At 48.8% G+C, this 26,044-nt stretch overlaps 1 protein-coding gene across 1 annotated transcript; it reads left to right on the top strand.

Annotated features, from left to right (window-relative positions):
• Nucleotides 1–149: 149 nt before the first annotated feature.
• Nucleotides 150–25,957, top strand: ZDHHC7 (zDHHC palmitoyltransferase 7). Its single transcript, XM_072819488.1, has 8 exons — nt 150–336; nt 12,484–12,569; nt 15,696–16,027; nt 21,222–21,346; nt 21,755–21,851; nt 22,329–22,410; nt 23,148–23,278; nt 23,938–25,957. Exons 3-8 carry the CDS (start codon nt 15,713–15,715, stop codon nt 24,112–24,114), a joined length of 927 nt encoding a protein of 308 aa, XP_072675589.1. The 5' UTR covers nt 150–336; nt 12,484–12,569; nt 15,696–15,712; the 3' UTR covers nt 24,115–25,957.
• The last annotated feature ends 87 nt before the right edge of the window (nt 25,958–26,044 follow it).

Genomic DNA, 26,044 nt, shown 5'->3' with positions numbered 1-26,044 from the left:
CTGCGCAGGCCTGTCCCGGCTCCGCGGGTGCTCCCTCCGCGGCCGGCGGCGGCGCGGCCGGAACTGCGCAAGCGCGGCGCCGCTGACCTCCGGGAGGTTCACTTCCGGGGGTCGCGCCGCCCGGCTCGCCAGGCTGGGCTCCGCGCCCTCGTGTGTGCGCCTGGCGGCCGCCTCCCTCCGACCGGCCCGGCGGGACCCCCCGAACCGAGCCGCGGGGCCCGCTCCGGCCCGGCCATGAGCGCGGCCGCATGATGCGTCCCTGCCTCGGCCTCTGCAGTCGCCGCCGCCGCAGGCCGGGAGGAGCCGCAGCGCCGGGCGACCCCGCCCGGGCCTCGGGTGAGTGCGGCGGGCCGGGCCGTGGCGGGGGCCGTGGCGGGGGCCGGGCGGGGCGGGCGGGGGCGGGCGGGCTGCTCTCGCCCCGGACTCCCGGCCGCGCGGGGTCTCGGCCGCCCTGCGCCGTCGCCCCCGCCCGCCGCGCCCCTGCGACCTTCCCGGGCTCCTCGGGGGCACCTCTGCCCGCCCTGTGCCCGCGCCTGGCTTCCCTTCCTGGTGCCCCCCGCCCCGCCTTCGGGGATCTCGGGATCCCGCCCGAGTTGCAGCGCCCGGGTCTTGCCTGACCTTGGGCATGACACCCACTCTCCGAGCCGCGGTCTCCCCTCCGGTGACTGGTAACGGGGTTGCTGTCAGCCCGAAGGAGAGAGTGCCGTCAGCCCCCCGTGGGCTGTAAAGAGCGGTTTATGGGCACGGTTTACGAGGGGCGTTCTTGAGCATCGCCTGTGGCTCCTTCCCTTCCTCTTAAAAAGTTTTAATCATTCTCGTATTCTTGGCCCATCTGCCTGGTTATTTTCACTTTCTCCGTCAGTGGTGTTTGGGTGTCTGGGGCGGGGGGGGGGGGGGCGGCGGTTGTTGCCCGAGAGGGCATCTGGGACAATCAGGTCAGCCTTCGGGGCAACGTCTGCGCCTCTTCCTGCTGCAGTCAAGGTTCATCTCTCCCGAGGAGTCGTTGCTGCTGGAACCAAGTCTCTTTGCTGCGATGGACAAACTTTATTAGCTCATAAACAGCCAGTTTATGGGGCGCCTGGGTGGCTCAGTGGGTTAAGTGTCTGCCTTGGCTCAGCTCAGGTCATGACCCCCGGGGCCCTGGGATCCACCTGCATTGGGCTCCCTGCTCAGCGGGGATCCCCTCTTTTCTCTGGTTGCCACTCCTGCTTGTGTGCTGTCTCTATCAAATAAATAGATAAAACCTAAAACAAACAAACAATGACAACAATAAAAAAAGTTTATAATGGTAGTTAAATAGGAGTGTAAGAACTGTTGAGGTAGCTGCCTTGTAGCTTTCTCTACTGACCCTTTGTGCAGTGAGTCTGTGAAGCCCATGTACTCACTGCACATATATATTTATTTTACTCTTCCTGTCTCAGACAGTCTAGAAATCATTATTTCTCCCTAAACTCTTCACCGCACAGATGGTAAGATCAATCTTTTTGGCATTATTTAACAATTTGCACTTACCTAAAAGCCCCCTTTAAAAAAAAAAAGTCACCTTGTCAAAATTTGCTTATCAGGGAGTCAGAACTTGGTTACCATGAAAAGCTCTTGGGATATTTGAAGAAAAAAAAAAAAAGTGGGATGGAATGAAGTATTAAATTGCATTGCTTAAACATTCTGGAAAATTAGAAGAGTTCGAGTTATTGAAGTTATTTGGATTGTGTAATTTGGAGAGTTAGACTGATGGGTTCAGGTTGATTTTTTGAGTTGAGAAAGGGTGGAGAACAAGACTATATGAAAGGTAGTTTCCTAAAGAATTCTTTAAATGACCGTGGGAACTTTTTATGTAGATATTTTAGCTCAAAGCAAAGGGGATAAAGCGTGTGAAGTATTCTGCTATTAATGGCTCAGATCCTGCCTCAGATTACAGCTGTGCTAATCAGTCCGCTGGAAAAGCAGAAATCCTCTTCTAGAAAGGACAAGCATTAGTATGAACAGAATGGCTCTCTCAGCGAGAGGGTGTACTAAAAGGAACTTTATGTAAGAACAGTTTTGATTCAGGCAGAAGTACGGAGTAGGCTGGTACATGCCTACTGAAACTGTTACCTCCTCGCTTGGGCCTCTTTAGTGGTATAAGTAACACAGTTTTCGGTAATTAGAAAAATGGAACTAGAAATAAGTTTACATGTGAACTTAATGTTTGGGATGAATTGAGAAGTAGTTTTCCTGATGATTTGAGAGCTGCCATGCTCCACTCCATGTTGGGCATCCTACAAGATAGTTTTCTTAAAGCAGCTTTTTGGGATTGTTTCTTAAAAATAGTTTAATTTTTGTATTTAATATTTAACTATTTTATGAACAATACAGCTTATTTTGTATAAAAAGAAGCCAAACACTAGAGCAGAATGTAAAGTCTAAACACTTATCTCACTCCCTTTCGGCCCCAAAGCCAGGGTCCAGGGTCCATATTGACAACTTGCTGTGTGACCCTTCAGGGGTAACATCTGAGAAGTGTTTAGACCAGCGTGACAGCTCCCTAGAGGGAACAGTCATGCAGGACTACTCTCACTTCTGTCATCAGCTGCAATTTTCGGGGTTCTCAAAACCACCCTGAGGTTTGATTATTATTTAGAAGGCCGCAGAACTGACTGCTGTTCTGCTCACAGTTGTGGTTTATTACAGGTAAAGGATAAAGATTAAAATCAGCCAAGTGAAGAGGCTTCTAACACAGAGTCTGAGGAAGCAGCGAAAGTGAAGCTTCTGTTGACCTCTCTCTGTGGATTCATAACGTTACATTCCTAACATTGATAGGGGACAGTGCACATGGCGTGTGGCTAACCAGGTTAACTCATCTGAGCCTCGGTGTTCAGAGTCGTTCCTGGGGTTCTGTTTTGGAAGTGTAATTGATTCATTGATTGATTGTGGTGATACTGTGTGACCCAAAGCCACACTCTGAGTCACATTGTTGCTCTTTCTGGTGTGGCCAGCTCCCACCCTGAATCAGATTGTCAGCCAAGGCCAAAGGCCAAACTTCCTTTTGAGCAAGGCTATATTTTTTATTACACACGTCCTTCCTTCTTTCATGGTCCCTTTCTACTTCAAAAATACACTCCTTTGTTTTACCCCTGACGAATGACTACCTTCTAGAACATGGAGGCCACGGAGGCCAATGGGAGAGTTCTCTCAACCTTGAGTCTTTTCTAGCTAAAATTCTCTCTCAGTATCAATCAGTCTTTTTCTTTCCTATGCTTCTGAGGAAGAGGGAATCCCATCTTCCCGTGAACTCTGTGTCTGCTCTTTGCCCTGCCCTGCCCAGCGTTTAGGCATTTCCTCTCACTTTTGCCTGATTATTTCTTCCCATTCACTAACTTCTTTGCTTCTGTCTACAAACATGTTCTTGTCTTGCTAATCATAGCTCACATTACTGCTACTGGGTGGTTCAGTCTGTTAAGTGTCTGACTCGGTTTTGGCTCAGGTCATGATATCAGGGTCTTGGGATTCAGCCCTACATCAGGCTCTGAGCTCTGGGGGAGTCTGCTCAAGATTCTCACTCCCTTTCCCTCTTCACCTCCTTTAACTCGTGTTCTCTCTCTCTCAAATCTTTTTTTTTTTTTTTTTTTTAGAGGATTTCATTTATTTATTCATGAGAGACATACACAGAGAGGTAGAGACATAGGCAGAGGGAGAAGCAGGTTCCCTGCGGGGAGCCTGATGTGGAACTCAATCCCAGGACCCTGGGATCACGACCTGAGCCAAAGACAGATGCTGAACCACTGAGCTATCCAAGGTGCCCAAAATAAACCCCACCTTTTTTTTTTTTTTTAAAAAAAAGGACCCAATTGTCTCGTAAAATCCGGACCCATATGGGCCCAAGATAATGCTATATATTGGTATAGCATCTTACAGTTTTTAAGACACTTACGTTTTCCTACAGTGGCTTCTACGTAGTGGGGGCTTGGTAAGTGCTTGATAATGAATAATTTGGGCAGAGGGTGAGAGTCATCTATGTGGAGTGGAAGAGCAGGAGCCTAGCACCAAGGGGTGAAAGGGCATGGCGAGGGGATCAGCATGAGCACCGTGTGGAAGAGAGTGCAAGCACTGAGCCCAACAAAGTAGGGGAACCAGATGCCGTGAAGCCTTGAATGCCACGGACAGGGCTTATAGATTTGGGACCAGACTGCCTTTGTGACCCGCACTGATTTTGGCTGTAACTCCTACGGCTACACAGAGTGTTGTTGGACCTGGATGCTTTGAGATTAGGGTTCTGCAGAGGTACCCACCAGAGATGAGGGAGCCTAAACTTGGTTGTGGGAAAGGTGAGAACGGAAGGGGCAGAGCTCTAAGCAAGGGGTATCCTCAAGAGCATGTAGGAAGGGGTGAGGGGCTGTGTGTTTAGAGGGTAAAAGGTACTTAATGAATCCTGGTTGCATGAGGAGTGCACTCAGCACTAGCCCCCTGGTTAGCTGGTGCTTTGGAGAGGGTGCATGTCTAGGTTCTGTGTTCTAGGAGAGGGTGCATTTTATTTGCAGCACTTCGTAAGCAGGGAGCTGTCAGGATAGAGAAGATTCCATTGTCTCTCGAGACAGGCTTTTACAATATCATTTCTTTGTTGAAATGTTTTGAATTCTCAGAGTTCCATATTCCTTAATTCAATTTATTCATTACAGAATGCATTTTCTAAAACCAACTGCTCTAGGAGGCAGTGTATTTTAGTGGAAGGACATGGGGTTTGGAGTCAAGTCAGTCCTCTTCCACCCTTTATTGGCTGTGGGCTTGGGCAAGTTACTATAGCTCTAAGGTTTCATCTATTCCTCTCTAAAACAAGCTGGTACTAGCGCCTTGCTTTTAGGATAGTAGCCAGCTTCAATGTAATGATGTGTATAAAGCTCCAGGCGCCTAGGAGATGGGTAGTAATTGGCCATTCTTTTCTTTTCCCTTTATAATGTCTTACATGGTCATTAATTTGCACCTGTCAGCTCGCTATATTAGTACATGTCAGGTGTTCATAGTGTTTCAGATTGGGTTGAGTCCAATGTTATAAAAGTTCATTTCATTTTAAACAAGGAAGCCGTGTTTAGGAACTTCTGGAAAGAGGCTGAGATTCACCCACCTGATTGAGGTTCAGCTATTCCCTGGGACAGGACACCTAGAGAGATTTGGAACTCTGGTATTCTTTTTACTTCTGGATTTAGAATTCCTCAGGTTTCAGATACCTTCTTGGGGTTTTTAAAAGAGCTGCTCCATTTGACTTTCAGAATTAGGCTGTAGCTCTAGTACAGGAATAATGGTGAGCGTGCATCTGGCATATGGGTGAGTGTGCCCTTGAGACCACCTCATCAAGCCTGCACACTCAGGGTGACACCCCAAAAATGGAGACTCCCCCAGAAAACCTTTGAAAGTGAGTTTCTCTTCCCTTTCTCCCTCTCTCCCCTTAACCTTTCCATATTTCTCCCCAATTGCTTTTCCCCAAGGCTCCCAGACTTCTGACTTCACCTCCCGTGCCAGATCCCACTCAGTCCCTGTCATGTTCCTGTGGGCTTTCTCAGGCACGCTCCCCAATTCTTGCATTCATTCCACAGATGGGTGTGGAGTGTCCTGGGAGTGTGCCGGGACATTGCAGGGAACACTGTGTGGAGGTGATGAGACAGTAAGGAGACAGCCAGTGAGGTGGGGAGGATAAGAAGTGAGGTCAACACACTCTGGGTTGGGTAGGGCCTCCACAGAGAGGCCTTTGGATTTTATTCTAACTGCAGAGGCACTCAGTGGTTTTAAGTGGTGGTTTTAAGTAAGGGAAGAATGTGACCTATTATCTGTGAAAACTTACTCAAGGCTGAATGGGGGTGGATTGTGGGGTGAGGGAAGCAGTGAGAGCAGAAACCGAGTCAGATTGGGGTTGGTTTTGGAGGTAGCACTCACAGAACTTGCTGAAGGGTTCAATGTGGGAAGGTGGGGAAAGAATTCAATGAAGGGTGACTCCTGTGTTTTGACCCTAACAACTAGTTGGAGGTGCCCCATGGAGCTGTGAAGGTTGTAAGGGTTTGGTGGGCAGAGGGGGTTGTTGAGCCAGCTGGATATACTCAGTGACACATGGTTAGTTTGGGAACTTCCTGGATATATGTGTTTTTAGCAGCGTCCATGGACCTGAGAACCTATAAAATCATTGAGAGAGAGAGAGAGAGAGCATGTAGATAAAGGGGAAACCCAGGGCTGAGCCTGGCCACTGCCAACACGTAGGTGTTTACAAAGAAGAGGACCCAATAAGAGACCAAAGTGTGGCCAGTGGGAAAGAAGGAAGACCTAGCACTGCTCCCCCCATTCATGAGATTGACTCCTTTCCGAGTCCAATGGCCCCTCGTGGATACGTTCCTCCTTTCACCATCCTTTGATCTGCAGTGTCCAAGGCCTGTTCTAGAGGTTCTATATCTTAGTGTGGAAAACTTTTCTATAAACCTTAAGCTTACCATTCACAGTATGGGTAATGTGCCAGCATGTTATTGAGACTTGGATTTAATTTAATATTCTGTTGGTTTTTTTCTTGAAAGGTTAATATTCTGTTCTGTAGATTTAATAATTAGAGAAGATAGTGGTTTCATATGGCATACATTATTGGTAGGGTTTGAAAGCACAAGCTAAATCTTTCATGATTGCAAATTGATGGAAAGAACATTTGAGAACATAATTGCCATAAATACACTGTAGCAGATATCTGAATGCTCCATTCTTCCAGCAAGTTCAGCTAGGACTCCACTGTCTGCAGTCTTCCCATTGGGGCACTCACTTAGCTTGGAGGCTGAAAGTTGATGCCCCTGGGCAGGCGTGCCAGACCTTCTCCTTCCCTCCCCTTCCAGGTCAAGGCCTGTCTGTTCTGTCACATGCACAGTCTTACCTGTTACCCTGAGTGGTGCCTCTTAATGCTGTTGAGTTCTTAAAGCTGCTCTGCTTTGGCTGATGTGGCTACCTTGTCACTTCCTCCACACCAGGTTCCTAGTCTCACTAGGACTTCCAGTTCCTTGGACTTTCTGGTCACCTTGGACTTTGCGGTCACCTGGCTTGTCAGGCTTCTCCCCTTCACCCTGTACTCCACCGTGAATCATTTCAGCTCAGGACTTGCCTTTGATACCCTGGTTTTCTCTCATATCATCTTGGCTACTCCCTAACCTCGTTAAGCCTTTGGGTGGCGAGCCAGGCTTCTGGATAGCAGGGCAAGCCACTCCCATCACATTGTTAGAAACTGGGGTCTGCCGTGCTGCATGGGCCTACTGCTTCCTTGGCTGTCCTCCCCACAGCCTCCCTGCTCCAATCCCTCGTGCTTCCTGCACTTGGAATGGCCCCAACCCACTCCCTACCCCTTGCTCAGAAAACGGTGTTATGGAGTGTGGATGGTGTTATGGAGTGTGGATGGCTTTAGCTTCAGTGCGTCTCCATGGTTCAAATGTAGACCCCCCCCCCCTCCCACCCCACTGCTGCTTCCTCTGTCTCAGGAAGAAGGCTCATCTTCCTGCATCTGCACACTTGGACTCTCATTCTTTAAAAACAGAAAACTGCAGTGAGCTTAAATTATCTTTGTAGTTGCAGGAAAAGTTCAAGTAAGTACAGGATTAAAAAAAAACAAAACAGGAGCAAGCGTGGCGAGGCGTCTTAACTTATGTTTTCTTAGACCACTGGCTTAATTGGCTTAACTTTACATATATTCTTCATTCTCTTTCCGTTACATCACTTTTGGGGCTGTCCTCAGCTTTTAAAAGCTAGCCATGGTCAGACCAAGATGAGGTATGGTGGGATTTGTGTGGAGCCCCAGGGACTCGGGAGGGGAGGGGACTTTAACCCCGTGGGTCCAGGGTGGCAAATGTGCAAACGGGGAGACCCAAGTACGGTGATCCTTGAACAACATGGGTGTGACTGTGCAGCTACTCATACTTGAATTTGTTTTAATAAATATAGTATGGTACTGTCAATGTGTTTCGTCCTAAGATTTTCTTAACACTTTCATTCCTGTTGCTTACTTTGTCATGAGAATATATACAAAAATTGTATTCATTGGTGGTTTATGTTATCATAAGTCTTCAGGTGAACAGCAGGCTGTTAGGAGTTAAATTTAGGGGGAGTCAAAAGTTATCCATGGATTTACAGGTGGTTGGGGTTGGGGGGACGCCCCAACCCTCATGTTATTCAGGATCGCTGTTGAAGCATCCCATGAAATAATACATGAGAGTGGAAGCTAAGAAGCAAAATTCCCTCGACTTTTCCTTCTAGCTGCATGTGTCCAGGACTTAGGGTGCTTCTTTTCATTTTCTCACCACCTGGTCTTCCCAGCTTGTGGCCCTTGCCCAAACCTGCTAAGGAAGGTCCCTGATGAGCCTCTCCTGGCACCTGCTTTGGTGTGGCTGACTGCTCCAGCCTTCCTGCTCTCAGGCCCCTGTGGCTCCCTTGCTGGCTCTTTGGACACCTTTCAGAGCTCCAGCCCACACTTCTGTGGCCCCAGGTATGGTCAGGTCTGTTTCAACCTTGCCTGTCCTGTACTGGAGTCTCTCCCCCAGTCTTGTGGCTCCCTTGTTCCAGGAGAAGTAGGTGGGGCCGACACACTCCGGGTCCCTTTCACTTCCCTCTCTGTGCCCCCACGAGACCTTATCCTTGGCCCTTGCTGTGCTTTTTCTTCCCATGACTGGTGACTGGCTGTCCATCCTCTGCAGGCCCCCACCCCTCTCTCGGCCCTGGCCTGTGCCTTGTCTCTTCTGAGAGGTGGCAATGGCTTCCTAGTTGCCTGGCTTCCTCCTTCCATCCTTGGTCTCACCCGTTATTTTTTGAAACCTCTATTTACCAAAGTTCTGGTGTCTCCTATACCAAGCAGAACAATTGCGGACTTCCAGACTCCCCAGCTGGGCATTTCGAGCACTTTGTGAGTGCCCCAGTCTGCCCTTCCCCTCCTGTCCTTCCCCATCCTCCTTTGCCCTGAGCTTGAGGCCCCTTAGCCCTCCTGTTCCTGCTCCCACGTGGGCTGCCTCATACTTACTGTTCTCTCCTCCTGTCTGTACCTTGCCTGCTCCCAGGGCCCACCATGCTGGCTTCTTTATTGACGCTTTCTCTGGCTCCTCCAGACAGAATTAGCTGTTGTCCTCTTTCTCCCTCATCACACTTCACTCCTAATTTGGTGATAACACTTAGCACATTATTTACCGGCCTGATTCCCACCTCTGCTGGTTTGTGAGCTCCTGTGGGCTAAAGCTCCTGTCTGGGGCCTGGTATAGAGAGGATCGTGCTTAGAGGTACCCCCTCTCCGTGTTTGAATTAAGTAGATCTCTCATGGCTTGTGTTTGCTTCATATGCTGCTTCTGTGCCTGAAGCAGAGTCGCTTATTCTTACTTTTTATAGGTCATCAGTGGGTGTATGAATAGTAAAGCCGTAATGAGTTTAAACAGCATTTTCATATAAACATGAATATCAGACTCTAGGGTAGGCATTCTTTTTTTATTGGAGTAGTGAAAATAATTGTATCTTGATTCTTTTTTTTTTTTTTAATATTTTATTTTTAAGTAATCTCTACACCTAGCCTAGGGCTCAAACTCACAACCCTGAGATCACAAGTTCCCTGCTGAACTGACTGAGCCAGCCAGGTGCCCCTCTTGATTCTTTTTTTTTTTTAGAGTGACCGATCACCAAAAAATACTGATATCTTTGCTTATTTGTTTTCAGTTTGTATTTGCAAATCCATTTTCTGTTTACAGCCAAGGAGAAAGTGAGGGAAGAAGTTAGGAATCTTGTCTGAAGATACAGACAGAAATAAGACACGTCACCGCCCTGAGCACCGTTTCTGAGGGGGAAGCGTCTGGCTAGCATTTGGCTTCTGTTTCACTTTTCTCACCTGGCACCTGTACCTGTGCTGGTTATTATTCTTCCGTTCATTTTTTTTTATTGATGTGTAATTAACGTACAGTGAAATATACAATTTTAAATGTAGTGTTGATTGGGTTTTTTTTTAAACAGCTCGTTGACTTTTGTTTTGACGGATATGTGTGCCAAGGGCCCTGATGGCCCTATCAAGATGTAGGGCATTTCATCACCTCAGAAAGTTACCTTGGGCTTTTCTCACTTGTGCTTCATGTGCTCAAACCCCTGTCTTGATTTCTTTCAGAATAAACTACTCTTGCCTGGTTTCAGGTGCCATAGAGATGGTATCATATTTTTGTGATATATCTGTGAGATCACACATCTCATTAATTTTTTCCCTTTTTTTTTTTTTTGCTGAGAAGTGTGCCCTTGTATGAGTATGCCATAGTTTATTTGTGCATGTCCTGGCAGTGGATGCTTGGGTTGTCTCTAGTTTGGGAGTATTGTGAATAAAGTTACTGTGGACAGTTTTTTACATGTTTGGTGTTTTTACTAATTTCTTCTGGGTAGATACATACAAGTGGAGTTGTTGACTCATAGGGTAGGTATTCAACTTTGAGAAGGTGCCAGGCCACTTTTCAAAGTGGTTGCTGTATTGGTTATTTTTTAAAATGTATAAAAGTAATTGGGATTTGGTCTCATTGTAGAGATTCTTCTATAAACCTGAGGTCTGTGATGAGCAGTCTTGTATTTTGCAAAGCCAGTTTTATTTTAAAACATTGTTAAACATAAGCTTATTTGGAAACAGTTCAAAATATTATTAGGTATTTAAAGCTGTTGGCTATTGCATAGATATTCCATGAACAAAGTTACTATATGTAAATACTGTGTTTAAAAAGTCACCTCTGGGGGCACCTGGGTGGTTCAGTCAGGTAAGCTGGGAGCCTCCCTCTCCTTCTGCCCCTCCTCCTGCTCCTGCACTCGCTCGCTCTCTTTCTCTCAAATAAATAAAACCTTAAAAAAAAAAAGCCACCTCTATTAGTTTCAGCAGCTTGGGAGTCATGTCCATGTTTGTTCCTCTGAAGTTCAGAAGCTCAGAGCTGGAAGGTGCTAGGGAACACTGGCTCTTGGGTGGTGGTGGAAGGGTGGTTATGGGGTCTGTGCTAGGGGAGAAGCAGCTCCTGGTGAATCTTGTAGCAGATGGTGGGCAGAGGAGGTGTCAAAACTGGCCCCCTCGGAAGCACGGCAAACTTGAGACCGGACAGTGAGCAGCCTCTACTCTGCTCTGGAGAGTCCGGCTGGTGGCAGAACCTAGGGCAAGCTCCCTGGCCCCGGACCCTCTTCCCTTCTCCCATACCAGCCTCCTGCTGTTCTCGTCAAGGGTCTTGGTTTCAGAACATAGACACTAACAAGGGTTTGCCTTAACAGAGAAAGAATCTGTTGAGACACTAACAAAGGGTTTGCCTTAACAGAGAAAGAATCTGTTGGAAAGCAGCAGCGTAAAGCCAGAGTGGACAGGCACGTGGAGCCCGTGGCCAGGAGGGGAGCGAGACTCTCAGCGGGAAGGCCTGCTGCTGAGACGCTGGGCCAGCTGGTTTTATCTTGGGCTCTCTCCCAAGGTCTCTCTCTTTGTCACTTAATTCTTCTTATGGGAAAGTTCCTCACTCTCTCATCTAATCCTGTATTTTTCTGAAATTTTAAAATTCTGTCATTTTAATTTTTAAGTAACTAGGAAGTTCTCAGAATGTTCCTCTTTTGTTGCACAGATAGGATGTCTTATTTCTTAAGGTTTCACTCTGCATTTTGCCTGTTCTGAATTCCTTTTTCCCCTTTCTGGGGCTCTGTCTCTCATGAGACCTCACTTAGCTTTCTTCCAAAAGTCTGACCTATATGTCCGTCAGAGCATTCTACCGTATACCTTGAACACACACAGTGGTGCATGTCAGTTGTATTTCAGTCAGACTAGACATCGACATCAATGGACAGCTTAAGAAAACTCATGAAAAGATTTGTGCTGAAAATAAAGACTAGTTATTTGGAAGGTCCCCACCCCCCATCTTAGGCCTTTTCTCTTCAGGCCAGATAAGTGTTTCTGGAGAGGCCACATCTGGTCACTCACCTGCCAGTGAACAGGAGCCAGCAGGGAAGTGAGAACTGGGACTTTCTTCCTTCAGTATATGGCCAACCTCAGGTGTCTGCTGCCCTTTCCGTGACTTGCTCCCTCCCGTAGCTGGCGAAAGTGTCCCGTCCAGCACCTCTCACCTCTCCTGTTTTCTCTGGAAGTCTTGCTGTGGCTGCTAAAACACTTGTTGACTTTTGAAATACAGGCTAGTCTGGTTTGGTGTGGATGGTCCCTGGGGAATCTTTCCAAGAGATTTTGGCTTCTAGACTTGTATTTAATGCCAGGGCTCAGATAGCAGGAGGGTGAAATGAACAGATGTAAAGTATATTACTTCATTTTCAGGATTGGCAATAATTTCATAGTTTACTCGTAATGAAAACACGGAGTGATGATTTCCTTCCTAGTTAAGGGTAGTTCTGAATAACAACTTCCCGTGTAAAATGTTATGTTGGTTATATATCTCCCCAAATTAATCCTATCCTACGAAATGTTACATACTTTTGTCACAAAATAAGTTACTTTTCTAATTGGATCTTGTTATCTTTCAGATCCTGTCACATAGGACACTATGTACCTTAAGATCCTGAAGAAAAGGCGCAAGATGTTCAAGTAATGTTTAGAGATCGTTTGTGAGGTAAGGGAGTGACTCTGTGGAGGTGCCTCGTCACCGCTTCCTTTCTGCCTTGGACACCGACTATGTTCCTTGAAAGGGCAGCATGGGAGGTACAGAAGGTCAGTCTTCCTACCTGCTGACCTTGATTTGCTCACTATCTGTCCTGAAGGTAGACGTGCCTCTGGTAGGGGATTCCGTGAAGTTATAAGTTATCAGCAGGTAGTAGAAGATTAGGTGAGTGCCGAGTGACAGTGGACAGACAGATGGTTGTCCCCTTAAGTCATGAAGCTCTCCTGTGCCGCTTGCCATGTTCTGGGAAACAGAGCTTTCTCAAACGTGAGCATAAACTAAGCTTAGGTTTGGGAGTGTAGATGGAATCCCATTAAACCAGCCATTAAAGTCAAAATGTGCCAACATGCCATCTGCTTGCCTGTGGGTTGCTGCGTGGTGCCTCTGGATTTCCTCTCAGAAGTGGTGTTGGGGGGCAGCCCCCGTGACGCAGCGGTTTAGCGCCGCCTGCAGCCCGGGGTGTGATCCTGGAGACCCGGAATCGAGTCCCATGTCGGGCTCCCTGCGTGGAGCCTGCTTCTCCCTCTGCCTGTGTCTCTGCCTCTCTCTCTCTCTGTGTCTCTCATGAATAAATAAATAAAATCTTAAAAAAAAAAAAAAAAAGAAACGGTGCTGGGGAGAAGGGGCTCGATGGCAGTGGGCACTGAGCGTGCAGACGCACCCTTACCCCAGCGACTGCTACCCTTAGTAGCGCGTTGCAAGCGCCCATGCCGCCTGCTCATTCGCAAACTGGTTCTGTGTGAAGGGGCTGCAGCTTCACTTCCTCCCCGCCCTTCCTGCCATGTTCACGAGATACGCACGGTGACTCAGCAGAATGCCCGGGGTGGACTCCAGACAGCTGAACTTAGCCACCGTACCCTGCTGTGTTCATTGATTATGTTTCTGAAAATAAAGGAACTTTCAGGTATCAGATTATTTTCCCTGTGCCTTCTGGTGGATTTTATAAATTTGGCTGTCACGCACACAAACATTATGCATCAACATCCTCGTCAGCTGGTCTGGGAATCTCCTACCACGCCCAGGGTTGGCGTCTTCGTGGCTTCTCTTCCCTCAGGAATAGACCTGCCATCTGCAGCCCGGGTAGGGGCGGGCCACTGCAGGGCTGCACCCCGCTCTCTGGGGGAGTTCTCACCACTGTCTCCCTCGGGAAGGCTGGGCTGAACTGGTTCAGTGTTTGTTCACTGTGCGTGCTTTCTGGATGGAACTTAGACTGCATAGACATGCTCTGGCACAAAGCTAGCCTGTGGTGTCTTGTCTTACTGCTCAGCAAGCAGGCGCCCACTCGTCAGGGGCACTGTCCCACTTGAGTAGCCATAAAGCAAAACGAATTCTGATTGAGGGATTTTTCAGCTTACGTGCTTGATGATGTATGGTTAGGATTCACTGAGACTCTCCTGTGGAAATCACCAGGAAACGACTTGAACCTGAGAAGGGGACCAGCTTCTTGGTGTTGGGTCTGCCTGATGATAAACACGCACTTGCTGGGGCCCAGCAGTGTGCACACACCAACAGGGATGGGGGTGGGGGACAGAAGACCAGAGCCTCCTTGTGAGTCAGGAGTTGAGACACGGAGGACTCTCTTGAGGTAGAAAGGGGTCTGTACACGGCAGGCAGCACTGATGAGCAGGGCCTGGGAGTTCCAGGGAAGGAAGAGACTTCCAGTCACTGTCTCTGCCCCTGACAGGATGGGGCTGGGCCGACAGTGTGGGCAGAACCAGTGTCCACTGTCCTCTTCAGGGAGTTGTGTCTGGTGTTCCGAAAGATTCCTCAGAGGAAGAAAAACCTTTCAGGATGGCTGGCTGGGGAGGGAGGAAGTTCAGGCATTAGGGGGCGCGTAGGGTTTCCGTGGCAGGGAGGACAATGGCGCAGTGACAGTGCTGGCCGAGGAGGCAGCAGGTGCGGCCAGATGGCTGGCTGCGACCTGTCTGTGTGGCTTTTCTCTTTTCTCTTCTTCTGTTTCACTTAAAAAACCTTCAGGCTATTTTTGTCAGACCTAAGAGCAGGGTTCCATTACTGACAGCGGGGAAACGATTTCAGGTGTCTCCTGGTGAATATCTGTGCATCGAGGGGGAATTCTGCGGTAGTTTGGCCATGTGACCTCTGTCAGCAGGCTCGCGCACCATTGTTGTCATCACTGCTCCGCTGGTGTGTGAGGGAAAAGAAGCTGCGCCCAGGCCACAGAGACAGTGTGGTGGCAGGCTGGTGGCAGCCCCAGGGCGCTTGCCTAAGCTCTGGTGCCGAGGAACCACCTGGGCCATTTGATCAATGCTGTTGGTGTTTCTCTGTCCCTGGTATGAACCCCTCAAAGCCAGGTAAACAGACCCCTCTCTATGTGTTTATCACGAGTATCCAGCTACTTTAAGGTCGCACGCTGGTGACAGAAGGGCATGCATGAAAGCAGCAGTCAAAACCGGTCCAGCAAGAGTTTCTTGTGAGTTCCTTCAGTCCCCGAGTGCTCTAGATATCAGATGCTGTAGGAAATATGGGAAAGGTCTCACAAGGAGGCCTGAACAAATGGATTAGCAAGTGAAGAAAACTTCTGAGAGATGAAAGCAGAGAGAACGGCATTCCAGAAACAGTGCAGAGTCCAGGGCAAGCGCACCACAAGCCTCGGCCCTGGCCTTGGCGCTATAGCCCGGGCACGGCGGCCGGGGGGGGGGGACACATGGGCAGGTTCTTGGAGTTCTGGGTCCACGTGCCAGCGGAGGATGGTGTGGGGCTTGGGGGGCGGGGCTCTGCACACATGTGACAGCGCAGGCTTGGTGGTGAGGATGGCAACCTGTATCTGACCTGTTCCTTCCACTGCTTTGCTCCTCTGTGGCTGGCTCTAGGTGGCAGCATGCATGTGTCTAGGTATCACGCACACAGTGGGGCTGGTTGTGTTCTAGGCTGTCAACTAGACACCAAGGTGGAAGATTTTAAAGTTCTGATCTAATTGATGTATTCTTTTCTGCTGTGTGTGTTTAGACAGTCTTCATGGGACAGCCAAGCGCAGAGGAACTCATCATATTTTAGGTGGCACATGAGCAAGCGTGTGTGACCCCCGAGCCTCATCGGCTCTGTCCATTTCCCCTCTAGGGTGTGCCGAGGAAATCATGCCGTCATCAGGACACCGGCTGCGGGATGTCGAACATCATCCTCTCCTGGCTGAAAATGACAGTTACGACTCTTCGTCCTCCTCGTCCTCGGAGGCTGACATGGCAGATAGGGTCTGGTTCATCCGCGATGGCTGCGGCATGATCTGCGCCGTCATGACGTGGCTCCTGGTCGTCTATGCGGACTTTGTGGTGACGTTCGTCATGCTGCTGCCTTCCAAAGACTTCTGGTACTCTGTGGTCAACGGAGTCCTTTTTAACTGCCTGGCGGTGCTGGCCCTATCGTCCCACCTGAGAACCATGCTCACCGACCCTGTGAGTACTCACTCTTGCCCTGTATCCCCTCTGTGTGGCACCATAGACTCTGGCGAAGGGCCTCCTGCTCCTTATTAATTCCTGGGTACAGGCTTGGGGCATTTTTCATGTCTTTCTTTTTTTTTAGTTTATTTATTTATTTAAAGTAATTTCTATGCCCAATATGCAGCTCAAACTCTGACCCCAAGATTGAATCATTGCTCCATTGACTGAGCCAGCCAAGCAGCCCACATTTTTCACATTTTTTTTTAAAGATTTATTTATTTATGAGAGAGAGAAAGCACACACACGCGGACCCATGCACACACGGGCGGGGGCGGGGGGGGAGAAGCAGAGGGAGAAAGTCTCAAGCAGACTCCCTGCTGAGTGTGAAGCCTGAGCAGGGCTCAGTCTCAGTCTCATGACCCTAAGCTCAGGAGCTGACCCAAACCAAGAGTCAGACGTGTAACTGACTGAGCCAGCCAGGTGCCCCGCATTTTTCACATCTTAACTGGAGAATAAACATCGCTCAAACACAAATGATGTCACAGTGCAGGAACGGAAAAGGGGTGGTTTGTGCAAATGGAAAGATTGTAACTAGATTTCTAAAATCCCTCCTGGTTGGTTTAAATACTGTGTTCCTTTAAAGAACAGACTGACGGCTAAGAGATCTGGGTTCTAGATTTCACCACTCAGCTAATCTTTTCAGTTGTCTTTTGACTGTCAACAACTACTTTAACTTTTTTGGGCTAAATCTTAGATATTATCTCTAAGTTCTTTCGGTTTACAGTTATCTAATTGTTCTGTATCAGCTAAAATCTGAGGCCAATACCTCCTTCTAGCTGCTAGAGGGTCAAGGTCCGGCTGGTACAGCAGCAGAGGAAGAGCTCCCTGATGACTGTACTGGCTCCAGCAGGGGTGGGTTGGGACTGCACCGCAGAGGGCAGGCTCCACACACAGGAAAAGAGCTGACTCAGGTGTATTGTCGACAAAACAGGCCGTGTATTGGGCTCCTTTGGGGAGCAGTTTCCCTGAGAATAACAAGGGCCCAGACCAAACACAGGTCACTAGGTCCCTGATGTCTTGAAGGCCACTGGATTTAGAACCTCTATGTTGGGTTTAAGGTTCTTTATCTGAGGTTCTTTATTCGAGACCTCCTGTGGGTAGGTGAAGTGGTGCAGACCCTTACAGCTCAACCAGGATTCCCTTCCAGATCCAGACTGCAGATTCTAGGCTTGCCCCAGAGCCTGGAGGAGATGCCGAGGGCTGCCGAGTGGGTGGGCAGCCGCCCGCCCAGGGGAGAGGTTCCCGCTGTCCATGCCATGGGACAAGCATGCACTGCCAGGTGCTAGTTGTCCCTGTGGAGTGTCATTTGAAGAAAGCTGCTTTCCACAGCACTAAAACAGTGGTCTATAAAATGTGGTTTATATGCACATTTATTTGACTTTTGCTGAGTTCATATCCCAGGGGCTTTTCCTACCCTGTTCACCCTGTCCCTTGCCTGGTGGGGGTCTTGGGCAGAGGACAGTATTGTAGACCCGGCCGGTGGGCAGCTGGGAGTAGCACTGTGGGACAGGTCTGCCTGTCAGATGCAAGGTCTGCCCCCTGGCTTTGGAGCCTTGCTGCACAAAGATTTGGGAATCTCTGATCATAGCCCAATCGGATCTCCCCTCAGAGACTTTTCAGGGGCTTTCTCCCCATTTCCTTTTATGCAGCAGAGCCTCCCTCTGGGAGTGAAACCCTGCTCCTAACCCCTGCAGTTCAACTCCTATCCCAGCCCTCCTCCTCCTGCGGGGAAAGGTCTCAGCATTTAGAGGAAGCCCCAAGAGGTGATGGGGAGAAGGTACGTGCATGGCACCGCACCTGTCCTTCTGGGCACATTCATTCTCCTTGCTGGGTCACTAAAGAGAATGCTGGACAAAATGTCAGGAGGGAGGGAGTTCCAAGGTGGAGGAGGAGTTTGGGGTCTTGGATATCAGTGTTTGAATTAAAATATAATTGATACACCACGAACTTATGCTTTTAAAGTGTACAGTTACGTGGATTTTATGTATTCAGGGTTGTGTATCCTCCACCACTGTCAATTTTAGGACATTTTCATCAGCTGGGAAGGCAGCCCTGCACCCCTTAGCCATCACTGCCCAGTTCCCTCTTCCCCCAGCCCCTGACAACCGCCATCCCACCTTCTGTCTATGGACTTTTCTGTTCTGGATAGTTCATCTAAATGGAATCATATCAGATGGGGCCTTTTATTTTTTTATTTTATTTTTTTTTTAATTTTTTTTTATTTTATTTATGATAGTCACAGAGAGAGAGCGAAAGGCAGAGACATAGGCAGAGGGAGAAGCAGGCTCCATGCACCGGGAGCCCGACGTGGGATTCGATCCCAGGTCTCCAGGATCACACCCTGGGCCAAAGGCAGGCGCCAAACCGCTGCGCCACCCAGGGATCCCCAGATGGGGCCTTTTATATGGTTTCTTAAACTCAGCATGAGGTTTTCAGGGTTCATCCATGTTGTAGCACTTATCAGAACTTTGTTCCTTTTCATGGCAAAATGATGTTCCATTGTACGGATATGACACATTTTGTTTATAGGTTTTTGTTATCCGTGGATGGATATTTGGGTTGCTTCCACTTTATGGCTGTTACAGATAATGCTGCCATGAACATTCATGTGTAAGTGCTTTTTGTAGGTGTATGTGTCATTTCCCTTGGGTAGATACTTAGGAGTGGAATTGCTGGATTACGTGGTAACTCTGTTTAACTGTTGGAAGAACTTCCAAACTATTTTCCATGGCAGAAAATAATGTTCCCACTAGCAGCATGTGAGGGATATAACTTGTCCACATCCTCATGCCATTGTTCATCTTTCAGACAATTGCAACTCTGATGGGCATGTAGTGGTACCTCACTGTGGTTTTGATTTGTGTTTCCCTAATGACTAATGATGTTGAACATCTTTTCATGAGCTTATTGGCCATTTGTGTGTCTTCTTTGGAGAATTGTCCCATTTCAGTCCCTTGTCCATTTGATGTCACTGTTTCAGCTGTGCCACATATTAGGACTACTGGCAAGCTACAGACACCACTGGAGTCAGTGTAAATAAAACTGTGGAGCCCGAGGAGCACAAGGGCAAGAATGCACTCGGCCCCTGACAGACTGTGAGATTGGGCTGTGGAGGTTGTTGTCAGGGCAGACCAATGGGAGAGGAGGACTGGCTCCTGGAGTTTCCTCTGTCCTTCAGGTGTCCATCTCTCCCTGCCCGCAGTAAGGAAGAGCGGCCCCACAGAACAGATCTAATTGGAATCATTAAGTGCCAAATCCACATTTCTGAAGGAGCGAGTACAGATGTTGGGCTGTCCTGCTTTCTAGAAGGGTATTGTAGCTGATCACATTTTTTTTACTATGGAAGAAGAGAACATTTGTGTCTCATAAAAATTAAGGTACATGGAGTTTTGAAATCTGGTCCGTTTCCTCCTGTTATGGAAACACATAACGTTGAACTCCCACCAGGAGTGTATACAACATTACAGGACTTACAAAACCATTATATCTTTAAGACTCCTGGATCAGTGGAGAAAACTTGATTAAAGACTTCAAATGTGGTATGTAAATTAAGTAAAATGCTTTACCTAACATTCTGGTTTAAATTTTCAAAGCCCAAACATTTTAAACCTTAACTTTTCAAGGAGATGACTGGAGTGTTAGGAAGCGCTAGGATCTTGAGTGGAACAGCTTCGCCATGCTAGGATGGTGGAGGGAAGTACACTGTGGTGGCGGGGTGGGCTGGAAGCAGCCCCTCCTGTCCTCACGTCGCTGGGTGCCTGGTGGAGGCCTGGCCTCTTGCTGGTTCACGGGGCTTTAGGTCTGATTTGCCAGGGGCCTTGGAGACTCCCCAGTCTCCAGGCCCAGCACACTTGCTGCTGAGCTTTGCCGGGCATGGATATTGGCCCTCAACCCACAGGTTCATATCTCTGGCCCTCATGCCAGCCTGGGCTTCTGGGCTTTGAGGAGTCCTTTGCTGTCCCCACCACTGTTCGCTCCCACCTTGGGTCTCCTCAGGCTTGCATGCCCTTTGCAGCTCTGGGCTGCTCTTCCCCATGTGCATTTCTGCTCGAAGTGCAGGCTCCATGGTGTTAACCAATGGGAGAGGAGACCTTATTCCCACCTTATCATGTTTAGAAACTCCACTCTACTGGGTCATCTTTCCCAGTGCGTCCTGCCATGACTCCTGGAGTCACATCCCACAGATGTGTTCACTGAGTAGTTCCACTGCCCAAAGAACAAGGCCCTCCTTGCCTGCTGTGCAGGCCTTGCCTGCCCCTGGCTTCTGCACGGACGGCTCTCTGAACGACTCCTGCCATCAGTGGGCATTACCTGAACACATATTTCTTCACCTGGGCCAGCATGGAGGGCACCAACAAATGCACTGTTGCCACCCCTGACACTGCTACTCCCAGGGTCGCCCCACCACCCAACCGTATCATGTCAGGGGCTCAGGGCCATGCTGTCCAGGTATGTGTGCACGAGTGCTCTTGATGAGGACAGCAGACGAAGATGTATAGCACAACTTTGCAAACATGAGATAAAGTCCTTCATGTTATCATTTGGTTCAGTGTTGCTCTTCTGTAGCTGATAGGAAAGCTATGTGGCCCACATTTATCACAAAGCCCTGCCCTAGAATGGGGTGACAGGGGAGTGGTGTCCACAGAACACATTGGCACCCTGCAGGGACAATCAGCTGCCCTTGAGTTGGAGTGGCTCGACAAACAAACCTCGCCTGTGGTATGTCCTGCATGAAGCTAGAAAGAACTCAGGTGACTTGCCAGTTTATGAAAGATAAAAATGTATTTTGAGTTCGTTTGAATACATGTGCTATTTTTCATGGAAAGTAAAACTTCTAATCCTGCTCAAGTTAGATATTTATTTTTCATTTTTGGTTTTTAAGTAGGGTCCATGCCCAGCATAGAACCCAGTGTGGGGCTTGAACTAATGACACGGAGATCAAGCCCTGAGCTGAGATGAAGAGTCAGACACTTCACTAGCTGAGCCACCCAGGCACTCCTTTTTTTCATATTAATGTACTTTAAGTGGCAGCGACAGCATTACAAGTTATCTTACGGTGTATAAAATCTAAGATTGATCCTTGTTTATTGATTTTTTTTTTTTAATCTTTCTTTCTCTCCGACCAACACACATTCTTACTAAACTGCAGGGGGCAGTACCCAAAGGGAATGCTACTAAAGAGTACATGGAGAGTTTGCAGCTGAAGCCTGGAGAAGTCATCTACAAGTGCCCAAAGTGCTGCTGTATCAAGCCTGAGCGTGCCCACCACTGCAGGTACACAGCCCCCTCCCTAGAGCAGCCTGGTGCCCCCCACTGTAGGTACACAGTTACCTCCTTAGGGCAGCCTGATGCCCCCCACTTAGGTACACAGCCTCTTCCCTAGGGCAGTCTGGTGCCCCCCCCCCCGTAGGTACACAGTCCCCTCCCTAGAGGAGCCCTGTTGCCCCCCGCTGCAGGTATACAGTTTCCTCCGTAGGGCAGCCTAGTGCCCCCCGTTCCAGGTACACAGCCCCCTCCCTAGGGCAGCCTGGTGCCCACCGCTGCAGGTACACAGCCCCCTCCCTAGGATAGGAACCCCTTCTTGAGGCCTCTTGCCAGCACTGAATTCTGTGTATGGATGTGTGACCTGGGGTTGTGTATTTCATAGCATCGAATACTAAAAACCAAGTTTCTCCTTTGCAGTATTTGCAAAAGATGTATTCGGAAAATGGATCATCACTGCCCATGGGTGAACAATTGTGTAGGAGAAAAGAATCAGAGATTTTTTGTGCTCTTCACTGTGAGTAAAAGTAGTTGTATGGTGACTTATATTGAGCTTTAAATTCTTTAACTATAATCTTGCCTGGAGCAGGTGAATTTATTCTAACATCAGACCTCTCTCTCTCTCCAACCTTTTCTCTGAGATTGAAATTATTATTCTGTGTGGTCCTTGGCAGGAAGCAAGAAATGTATGTTGCTTATGTGACTATTTTAGGTGTTTTATGCATCTCGTTCTCCCTCAGATACCTTGAGTCACAGTTGCTAATAGGGTCTTGTTGAAATGTGTTAGGACTCCCTTCCCTGCTGCGTTTTCTGTGAGATTGTGCTCCTTAGTGTAGGATGATCTTGGGTGGCAGCTGTCAGCTGTCCTGATGGATTCCTCCCCCCAGTAATTTGCTGATGAATGAAATGGTAAAGTAAACATGTGAACGTGGCCTTTGCTCCTAGAAATATGCGATTGCTCCCCGATTGCTGATCAGCTTCTCTCTTGTTCCAGATGTACATAGCTCTGTCCTCAGTCCATGCTCTGATCCTCTGTGGACTCCAGTTCGTTTCCTGTGTCCGAGGGCAGTGGACTGGTGAGTCACATTGTGTGTCCCCTTCCCACAAATTCATGCTGGGATGAATGGGAAGGATGGGAAGAGCTGAATGAACCGATTTTCCAGTCAATTCCTAAATCCCTTTAGTGAAGAATATGGGTTTCAGGTCCACTGTTTGGCTAGTGTGTCGAAGCCACATATACGTACCCCTTCCTTCATCACGTAACAGTTCCTGCTAAGCAGTTCCGCAGAGTTCAGGACTACCTGGAAATTCGTCTCCTTCCACCAAACATCACATTTGTCTTCTGGTTAGCTAGCTGGGAATTGTTCAGTGTGGTCCTTGTGTTACTGGATTGGAGTGAACCGTGGCAGGTGCAGTGTGGTGTGCCCCAGCTGCTCCTCCCTGGACAGGACTGGGGATGGGCCAGACATACCTCCCAGGGTCCTGTGGGCAGTGGCCAAGCAAGGGGGTGTCCTCTCCTAGCTTCCCTTGAAGGCCAGTGCATGGTTCAACACACAGGTACAGCTTTCACAGAAATCTCGGGTGCTCTGGAAACTGCTGACCAAAAGATGGGGGAGTGGATTTGCACCCGGGTGGGGTGACTGCCTCCACCCCACGGTGAACAATGAATGTGCCCATTTACAAGCCAGCACAAGTACGCTGAGGCTGGCTCCAGGGCTGGTACCACAAGGATTCTTCTGAGCTGAACGCCGCACCATCCTGTGCTTTGTCCTGCTCTGGTGCCCACTCACAGCCTGCGTTCTCTTGTTCGCAGAATGCAGTGACTTCTCCCCTCCCGTGACTGTAATCCTGTTGATCTTCCTGTGCCTTGAGAGCCTTCTGTTTTTCACTTTCACTGCAGTTATGTTTGGCACTCAGATCCACTCCATATGCAACGATGAAACGGTACGCTTCCTTCTCTGGTGCACTCACTTAACTTTTGGCTTCAGTAAGTGGGTGGTCCTGGGGCCCCCATAGCCGCGGGTGTATTAACTCAGGAGATTGATAGGGCAGTCTTGGTTAGGTTCTCTGTGTTTATCATTCCTATCTTTATGCGAGATGCAGATTCAGGGATCACTTTGATATGAGAGTCAATAGATCCAGGCAGATAAAGCCAGGCAAATTCCCCAGTTTCTGGGAGACCCAGCCCTACCAGAGCAGCTAGGTGAGGTGCAGCAAATGGATTGCCTTCATGCCTTTGAACTATAGGTCTAGAATTGTGCACCTGATAAATACTTGTAACAAATGAACAAAAGGGTGAGGGCCTGACCCAGAGGACTGGCTCCTTCCTGCCATTCCTGGGGCTGCCTGGGCTGTGTGCTGCTAGCTGCTGGCTGCAGCCTGCATCCTGCATGTCCTCGGGGGGCCTTGGGGCTGGCACAGCAAGGAGAGTCTGCTTTGCTGACCACTGAGGGCCCACATGTCACCTGAGCATCTGGCTGTCAAATGAAACCGGATTCCCAACTTTGGTGGTGGCACCTCCAGTATGATCCTGAGGCCTGACCTGCGTGTGTTGGGGGTTCTAACTGGGGCTGCTGCCCATATGCGTTCCTTTCTGCTTCCAGGAGATCGAGAGGCTGAAGAGTGAGAAGCCAACGTGGGAGCGGAGGCTGCGATGGGAGGGGATGCGGTCTGTCTTTGGGGGGCCCCCCTCACTCCTCTGGATGAACCCTTTTGTTGGCTTCCGGTTTGGGCAGCTGCAGACCAGACCCAAGAAAGGAGGCCCAGAGTTTTCTGTCTGAGGCCTCCTCATGCCGGGACTTGTCAACAGACTTTAAGTTATTTATTTTGGGTCTGAAAGGGTATCAGCAGCTCACCTGTGACCAATAGGGCAGACGGAACATATACAGACCAGTTGCTTGCAGCAAGCAGAGTTTTATATATTTATAGTCACAGATTGCAGATTTTCCAAACCAGTGACAGGATGATGCTCTGGCCAGTTTTCGCCTATACAACTAACGAGAGGTATGTGGCCACATAAAGAAGCCAAATGTCATTATCTTCCTGCACAGTTAGGATTTTTGTTAAGGATACTTTGCATTTTCTAAAGTTGTATGGGATATTACATGGGTTATTAAAATCCTGTGTACTAAGCTGCTTTTTTTCAATCATGAAGAAAAAGAAAAAGTAAATCCAGTGAATAAGAATTGTCCATCCAATGGTTTCAGGGCGTTCCTGTTGACCCTGGGGTTCATTAGTACACTCCCTTGATCAAGAAGAGGCGTTTACATAGAAAAACATTTTGGTCTCAATTAGCTCTGACACTTTGCACTGAATTTGCAAAAGGTCTGTGCACTGAACAGTGAAGGTAGCTTTAGGTACACTCCTACTGCCCTGGAAGAGGCGTGCTTTGACCCTTTCAGCAAGTCTGCGTGTGTGTGTGTGTGTCTCTGTGTGTATGTCTATGCGTGTATGTGTGCGTGCGTGCGTGTGTGTGTGCGCGCTTAGGCAGTGTTTAGGTGACGTAACAGGTGATAGTTGCGTGTAGCCAACGAGCTGTTTTTTAGAAACCAACGTTTCAGGGAAGAGGGGAGAGCTGCCATGGGACCCTCGTCCCGTGGGGTTTACTATGAATGTATTGCATTTTGGAGAATATCTTGATCCAAAGAACAATCACTCCGGTGTGGTCCTTCGTTGCCCTCCTATTATAACTTTATTTTAAAGATCTTGAGCGTGTGAGGGCCTTGGAACTGGCATTTTTTTGTTCAGCCAAATCAGCAGTGTAGAGATGGCACTTCAGTGAGAGAACAGCGAAGGCTCACGGTGGCCTCATGCTTTGTGCAGCTTGGTGGTGGTGGTGGGTGTGGAGGAGGGAGGGCCAGGCCACAGCCACTTGCAGAGAGAGACAGATCGGCCTCTGGGCATCGCTGAGAACATGAGGGGACCCCAAGGCAGAGCCCCTGGACTCTGAGCCTTACTCACTTGCAGAAAGTATTCAGGATGGCAACAGCTTTATTTTTTGTATCCTTTATGTTTGTTTCTCTCCCCACGTCACAAGTGATAAAAACAAGATGTCCGGTGCAGAGCTTAAAATGATCTCAGAAAGCAAACAGCTCCCCTCTTGGGGACTCGCCTTAAACTTGCCCGGCCCGTACCTGTTCTGTGGGACTCCTGAGGAAGCGATCCGTGACAGAGTCCGAGGCTCTCCTTCCAGCCTGCCTGCGCACTGAGAAGAGTTGGTGTTTCCTTCCTGGCTTTGACGCCATTCCGTTCATCTGTGAACCATTTTGTTTCTGTTTTTAATTAATCCATATCCTATCCTAATCAGGGCTTCTGCCACTGCTGATGCAGATCCACAGGGGGACCTACCTGAGACACAGCTGCTGCCCGGCGAGCAGAGCTGTGGGATGTCTTGGAAATGGACCGAGTCTCTGCACACACGTGTAAGCCATGGGAGGGGGGCCGTGTCACCACCAGCGGGACAGGCCCAAGGGGGGCCAGACACGACGAGTGTCCAGAGGTCGTGTTGCATACTCATTTGCACATCTGTTGTCTGGGGTGGACGTGTGTTCGGCTTCAGTGTGAGGCTTTTAATAATGTATACCTGTTTATCAATAAAAAAAAAAAATGGTTGAAGTGGTTGAACCCTGTGAAACTTAGCAAGTGTGTGCAAATCAAGCGTCCTTTGGCGTCACATTTACAGGAAATAAAGTTGCCACTGACTGGCCCCAA

Source organism: Canis lupus, chromosome 3, assembly GCF_048164855.1.
Source record: "Canis lupus baileyi chromosome 3, mCanLup2.hap1, whole genome shotgun sequence".
NCBI classification, from domain to species: Eukaryota; Metazoa; Chordata; class Mammalia; order Carnivora; family Canidae; genus Canis; species Canis lupus.
Note: the sequence above shows the minus strand (reverse complement) of the source record. Positions and strands in the feature narration are given on the sequence as shown.

Bases quoted from the DNA above. Each gene is read 5' to 3' on its own strand.
- ZDHHC7 (XM_072819488.1), top strand. From the start codon at position 15,713: ATGCCGTCATCAGGACACCGGCTGCGGGATGTCGAACATCATCCTCTC. The intron at 16,028-21,221 runs GTGAGTACTCAC...ACTAAACTGCAG, and splicing joins GAACCATGCTCACCGACCCT to GGGGCAGTACCCAAAGGGAA. The intron at 21,347-21,754 runs GTACACAGCCCC...TCTCCTTTGCAG, and splicing joins GAGCGTGCCCACCACTGCAG to TATTTGCAAAAGATGTATTC.